The 6,825-nt window shown below is 60.6% G+C and overlaps 1 protein-coding gene across 2 annotated transcripts; it reads right to left on the bottom strand.

Annotated features, from left to right (window-relative positions):
• Window positions 1-3,749: 3,749 nt before the first annotated feature.
• EMD (emerin) lies at window positions 3,750-6,052 on the bottom strand. Of its 2 annotated transcripts, none has more exons than XM_029239941.1 (6): window positions 5,868-6,052; window positions 5,636-5,743; window positions 5,399-5,476; window positions 5,066-5,199; window positions 4,549-4,595; window positions 3,750-4,502 (listed from the first exon to the last, which is right to left on the bottom strand). In XM_029239941.1, the coding sequence occupies exons 1-6, from the start codon at window positions 5,947-5,949 to the stop codon at window positions 4,166-4,168; spliced, it is 786 nt and encodes a 261-aa protein (XP_029095774.1). In that variant the 5' UTR covers window positions 5,950-6,052; the 3' UTR covers window positions 3,750-4,165. The 2 variants fall into 2 exon arrangements, with proteins under 2 accessions (XP_029095774.1, XP_029095775.1); XM_029239942.1 differs by having other exon boundaries at window positions 3,750-4,466.
• Between the last annotated feature and the right edge of the window lie 773 nt (window positions 6,053-6,825).

The following is a 6,825-nucleotide window of genomic DNA, read 5'->3' as shown; positions in this document are numbered from 1 at the left end:
GCGGGAGGGGCGCCTGGTGGGCCGAGGGGAGAAGGCGGTGCCTGGGGAGGACCTCTATCCCCTCAACTGGGGCTGGAGCTCTCCAGCTGAGCAGCTTCCAGAGCCTCCAGAGTGTACCTGCCCCCCTCACCCCCCAAGCAGCAGGCATGGCCTGAGAAGTGGTGGGCCAGGGGGCGGGACCTGACTTTTTTCACTGAGTCCTGTCTGCCCTGGGGGGAGGGGTAGAGTCTCCAGCGATGGCCACCCTGAACCTAGGGCAACTGGCCAGCCCCCGGGGTAGTAACAGTGGCACTTTCCTGTCCTTTAGACCCTCAGGGCCTGGGGTGGTCCATCGTCGTGGATCCACAGGCTGTGCCCCCCTTGGACTGTTCTCTTGGATGGACTGTCCTCTGCAGTGTGGGGACCAGCCCAGTAGCCACCATCTCTAGCTCCAGCACAGCGTGGGGGTCAAGGTAGGGGTGGACCTAGGTCTGCCCAACACTGTCTGCTACTTACCCTGGACCTGACAAGGGGGTGGAGGTCAAGGGTGGGAGGATCCTGAGCTAGGATTCCTGGCTCCACCCCCCTGCCCCACCCACAGGGCCCTCCTTTCTGTGCTCCACTAGGGATGCGGCTCAGACCTCTGGCAGCAGCCACGCATCCAGGTCCATTGCAACCAGCTCCATTGCATCATCCAGGCTCCTCCTTGCCTGGCAGGACCACCACCACCACCATTCCCTCCCCCCTCTGCTGGCACCTACACAGCAGGGGGAGTCACTGTCCCCTTAACCTTGGGCAGCTGCTGCCCCCTGCTGTGTTCCCAGCACCACTGGAGCCCTTGGTGGGGGAAGGGAGGATGGCCTAAGCCCTGGGGAATGGAAGTCCTCAGTTGCCCTGTGATGGAACTCCAGAGCCCTCGGGGGACTTTTAGGCAGCTGGGCCCCTCAGAGCTCTCGCGGGAGGTAGTCTCAGAGCCCTGGGAAGTGGGGCCAAGCCTGAAGGGGAGTGCTGGGGGCGGTCCAGAGCCCTTGGGAGCTACAACTCTTCGGGAGGGGGGCGTCTAAGAGCCCTGGGGCAGGAAGCTTGAAGCCACTCAGGAGCCTGCAGACACCCTCTCTCTGCTGCATGGTGATCAATGGATGTGGTTGCCCTTGGGGAATAATGAATGAGAACAGGGAGACTATGTCACCTGGGTGGGGACTCTTTCCTCTCTTCTCTCAGACACCACAGTGGTTGCCAAGCACACCTAGCCTCCTCCTCTTTCCTGGAACAGATCAAGGACCTGAGGCCTGGAGAGGACCATTCCACCCGGAGGCCACGCCATCTCTCTCCCCTTCCTTGGGAGGGCCCAAGCCCAGCTCCCCTTGCTCCCATGCTGTCCCTCTCCGCCCCAGCTACTCCACAGGGTATCAGCGAGTCAACCTTACCACGTCCCTAGGCTCCACTTGCCTCTCCGCCAAGACCTGGTGGGGCTCCAGCTGAACAGCAGTGCCAGGTAGTGAGAGCCTATGGGGGAGCTGCATTCACAGGCTTGGTCCCTCTTCCCAACATACTTGATTTGGGATCCGTTGCTGAAGCAAGATGTCTCACCATGCCGCCCTGGAGTTCTGGTGCACTGGCAACCTGACTACCTCTTCTGTACCCCCACCCCCATTCAGGCTCATTGATCTGACCATCAGGCCTTATTGTCACCAATGAGAAGGCAGCACCCCCTGCCCATGCCCACCACCCACCATGAAGCAAACAAGTCTCAGCTCTTGCACTGGGATGGCAAGGGGCAGAAGCTGGAGACCTGGGGAGTCCATGCCACAGTTGGCTGGGTGCTGGGGGATCCAGGTGGGAGGGGCTTGCAGCAAACAAAGGAGGCTGAGCCTGTGGGAGGGGTAAGAAAATTAGAAGCAATATTTTCATCCTTTTTTGTATATATTTAAAAATATTTTTTAAAAAATATATATTTTTTGGCTGCGTCAGGTCTTAGTTGCGGTACAGAAGATCTTTAACTGTGATGTTCGGGCTCTTCATTGCGGCGTGCGGGTTTTTCTCTCTCTAGCTGTGGCGTGGGCTCCAGGGTGCGTGGGCTGTCTCGTTGAGGCGCATAAGCTCAGTAGCTGTGGCACGCGGGCTTAGTTGCCCCACAACATGTGGGATCTTAGTTCCCCCAGCAGGGATGGAACCCGTGTCCCCTGCATTGAAAGGTGGACTTTTTAAAATAAATTTATTTTTGGCTGTGTTGGGTCTTCGTTGCTGCATGTGGGCTTTCTCTAGTTGTGGCGAGTGGGGGCTACTCTTTTGTTGCAGTGCGCGGGCTTCTCATTGCAGTGGCTTCTCTTGTTGTGGAGCATGGGCTCTAGGCTCACCGGCTCAGTAGTTGTGGCTCGCAGGCTCTAGAGCGCAGGCTCAGTAGTTGTGGTGCATGGGCTTAGTTGCTCCGCGGCATATGGGGTCTTCCTGGACCAGGAATCGAACCCGTGTCCCCTGCGTTGGCAGGCGGATTCTTAACCACTGCGCCACCAGGGAAGTCCCAGAAGGTGTACTCTTTACCACTGGACCACCAGGGAAGTCCCATCATTCTTTTTTGTTTATTTTAAATGCACAAAAAGGTGTGTATTATTTTTTTTGCGGTACGCGGGCCTCTCACTGTCGTGGCCTCTCCCGTTGCGGAGCACAGGCTCCGGACGCGCAGGCTCAGCGGCCATGGCTCACGCGCCCAGCCGCTCCGCGGCATGTGGGATCCTCCCGGACCGGGGCACGAACCCGCGTCCCCTGCATCAGCAGGCGGACTCTCAACCACTGCACCACCAGGGAAGCCCTGTGTTATTTTTAAGAAAACACCCGCCCAAGAAAAAAATATGGGGAGACTAGGATGCATCAAAAAGAAATGTCCAGGAGCTTCGGTAGGATGGTTCCAGTCCCAGCCCTGACCAAAGCTCACCATGCAGCCATAGACAGCCAAGAGCCCCCAAAGGCTCAGGAGCCCCGAAAGGCTCAGGAGCCCATGGTGTACATGCAGGTGAGAGGCCAGGCTCTGCCAAGTCCTGCCACCTGTAGCAAGGAGCCGGTCAGAGGTGAGAGGGACTGATGCTAGGCCCCCACACAACGAGGTAGCCCTTGTGGTGCCTCCGAGTCCCGCTTGTTTACACGGAGCCAGCCTCTCCACGCTTTACTGCCCTCTACTGGCAGTGCAGAGCCAGGACGCACGGCCTCTTGTGGCAGTCTACCCTAGGTTTCCTTCTTTGAAAATTATGAAATACCCACAGCAGAAAACCTGGCAATAAGAAAGAATATAGCCAGGTGAGGAACTGGTTTACCGAAAGGTGATGGAGCATTCCAGAGTACTAAGAGCCTTCTCCTGTAGCATTGAACAATCAGCTTTCCAGCAGAAATGGCTCACCAAGCAGATGCCTCGTTTCCTCTTCATCCCCCCACCCTTGGACACCAAGATTGGCCTCCGCTGGAAAGTTAAACACCCATAACTGACAACGTGCAAGCAGCCTCGCCTGCATTTCCAAGTGGGTTCTCCGTGTGACAGTTGTTTTTATGAGTAGTTACAAGAGCTTTGGGTAACGAGTCAGGGAGTGGACCCCAAAAGCAAAGCACAAATATGTCCATGGGTAGCATGTGATCCCTACCCCAAGCGCAAAGGAAGAAAAGAAGAACCAACAACGCCAGATGGCAATTCTGGAGGCCCAAGGCCTGGAGGGCCTTAGCAGGGGGCAGCCCAACCCCTCCCCACATTAAAGGGAAGAGCCCACACGTTAAAAATAAACGGTCTTTTTATTGTCCACGAAAACAAAGTCACGGTGTCCTTTGGTTAATCCCCCCCAATGAGGTGACAATGAACAGGAGGCATGCAATGATGACACCCATGTTCTCCTCTCCAGGAGAAGGCTCTTGCCCTCCTAGGCCCTAAGGGTCAGAGGCAAGTAGGGCCAGGAGGCTCCAGAGGAACACCTGTCCAGGCCCACCATGCTGCAGAGGCCCAGGCCTGCTGCCTCCCTGACAGGACAAGGCAGGGGAAGCAAACACTGCCCCTGTCCCAGTACCCCCAAGCTAGAACACGCAGAAAAGCCCCAACCCCCCTCCCCCAGAAAACACTGCTAAGGCAGTCAGCCAGGACTTCCAAGAGCAGCTGGCCCCAAGCCACAAAGCCAGAGCATTAGGGCTCCGCCCGGAAGGGGTCGCTATCCTAGGCCTGCATGCAGTGGTAAACAAAAAACAGGAAGGCAGCAAAGATGAGAAACAGGAGCATCTGGCCCCAGAGTGGGACCTGGTGATCCTGGCCCAGAGCAGCCCCAGGGGCCCGCTTTTCTGGCCGGATGGCACGGCGGGCGAGCCACGAAGGAGGAGATGAAGGCGAGGACGCGGCAGAGGTGGAGGAGGAGGTGGGGTAATAGGACAGGCCCAGGGAGCTTCTGGAGACGTTGGAAACAGGGCGGTAGTGTGCGATGCTCTGGTAGGCACTGTCCCGGCCATACACGGGGCGTTCCCTGAGGCAAAGAGGGGAGCAGATAGGCCGGGAAGGCCTGAGCCCAGAATCAGCCCCAGTCCCTCGCCCTCCCTACTACTCACCTATCCTTGCCCTCCTCTTCAGAAGAGAAAAGATTGTCATCGTGAACCTATAGAAGTGAATCAGGGTAAGGATACTGGCTGGCAGGGTCAGCGTGGCCCTGTCATACCCCTCAGCCCAAACTTCCCTGCCAGCCTATTCTGAACACTGCTTCAAGGCCTGGGCCTTGCCACCCTCCAGCACCCTTCTTGGTTCCCGGCCTTATGTCTGTGGGGCCTTGCCACTTGCTAAGTGACTGTGCCAGCTGCCTACACCCTACTTTCTGCCGCAGGATTCTCAGAGAGAGTTCAAACCTAGATCCCAGGCAAGGGTGCAGGGCATGTACCGGGCACTCTAGTCAAACAGTTCTGACAGCCCCCCACAAAAAGGCCCTGACCCGGCAGGTGTCTGCTGACCCCACCTCTCCCTGGAGGCTCTCGGAGCCACCATTTGCACCCAGTGGCCCCCTTGATTTATCCAAACCCCACAATCACCCCCTCAGGTTGTACCCAAGTACAGGGTGCCCAAGAGCCAGCTCACCTGGTGGTGAAAGGTGTCAGCATCTGGGAGTGAAGCCGAGGGCTGGCGGAAGCCCTTGGATGTGCCCACAGACTCAGGCTCCCCGTAAGTCCTGGTGGTCAAGTAACTCTCCTCACAGTAGTCATAATTATAGCCTTGGGAAGGGGGGCAGCGGGGAAGAGGGAGCAACGGTGTCCCCACCTGGCCAGATGGCCCTAATCTGAATCCCATTTGGGGGCCTGTGACTCGGTTTCTCCCCTCCAGGACTACTGCAGGACGGTGGGGGTTGAGATCTCAGGTTCTCCCTGACACTGGAACGAAGGTGTCTGGGTGCCCACCCCACCCCTGCCTTACCCTTGCTCTGGTAAAGTAAGGCGTCCTCTTTCTTGGGCAGATCGTACATATCCGAGTCCACGGACGCAGAATCTAAGTCTGAATGGGGGAGGGGCCAGGGCCATTTGCCTCCAAGGTTCACCTCCCCTTTCCCCTGTGCCCCTCCCGGCCAGCGCCCCTGCCACACCCTCGCGACCCCTTCCTCCCAAACCCTGTCCCCGAGGGCGGCCAGGTGGAGCCGTGGGGCGGGGGCCTCACCCGAGAACCGACAGGAGAAAGAGGATGCGGACGAGTTAGGGGGCGAGAGCCTCCGCCTCTGGGTCTCATACTCGAAGATTTTCTTTTCGTAGAGCTTGCGAGTGGAACCTGGCCAGACAAGGGGCACAGGGCGGTCAGGGCGCGGGCCGCGAGACCGGGGGCGGCGCGGAGAGGGGTTAAGGAAGGGGGCGCGGGGCGAAGCGCGGGGACGGGGCCGGCCGCCGCCGCGTACCCACGACGGGCCCGTGCGGGATGTTGTACTGGCGCAGCACGGCAGCCAGCTCGGTGTCCGACAGGACCGCGTAGTCGTCCATGGCGGGCAGCGGGCGGCAGAGGCCTGGGGGTGGCCCGGGCCTGGTGATATAGGCCGAGCTACGACTGCCTGAGAGCGCGACAGGAGCAGCGCGAGCGCCTCGGGAGCGGCTACGCCCGCGTCACGCCTGCGTCACGCCTGCGTCACAATCGCGTCCAACCGCGGCCCCTGCGGGCCGCGCGCGCTGTGCGGGGCGGAGCCAGGACGCGGGGAGCCCCCGGCGCAGAGCGGTCGGGCCCTGGGAATGGGCGGGGATTGGCTAGAGGCGAAAGAGGGATGTAGGGCGCGCTAGAGCCGAAGAGCCGAGGACAGGTCGGGCCGTGGGAGAGGGTGGGGCTGTGCGTCCGGGAGGGGGGCGGGGCCTGCGAGCCCAGAGACGTCACACGCTGGCGAGTTTGGGCAAGACGGGAACGAGGGGCGGGGCCTGCGCGCGAGGGGGACGAGCTTAGACCCGCCGGGACCTGGGAGCGGGGCGGGGTCGGCGAGCCAAGACGTCACTCGCCGGCCTGTTCCGGCCCGAAGTGAAGAGGGGCGGGGCCTGTGGCCATGGAACCGGCAGAAACCGGCCAGGACATGGAAGTGGGGCGGGGCCGCGCGCTGGTTGGGGCTCGCCCTCCCTGAGTCCCGTGGACTCAGCCCGGTCCCCGCAGCCCGCCTGCTGTCCACCCTCAGCTGAGCTCCAGCGCTTGGGGTTCCCCGGCCGCGCCCCAGCCGGCCGCCCCGGCAACAGCAGCAGCGGGAAGGGCCCTGATCTGAAGGGCGAGACCTTGGAGAGCGTGGGTCTGGGCCCGGACCCTAGGCCGCCCCCCCAGACCCCCAGGCCCCCTGCCCCAGCCCGCCTTCCCGCTCTGCAGGGTTTGGCCTGCGCACCTGCGCC

Source organism: Monodon monoceros, unplaced genomic scaffold (assembly GCF_005190385.1).
Source record: "Monodon monoceros isolate NGI ecotype Baffin Bay Population unplaced genomic scaffold, NGI_Narwhal_1 Super_Scaffold_22, whole genome shotgun sequence".
Taxonomy (NCBI): Eukaryota; Metazoa; Chordata; class Mammalia; order Artiodactyla; family Monodontidae; genus Monodon; species Monodon monoceros.
This window is presented reverse-complemented; position numbering and strand designations above follow the sequence as displayed.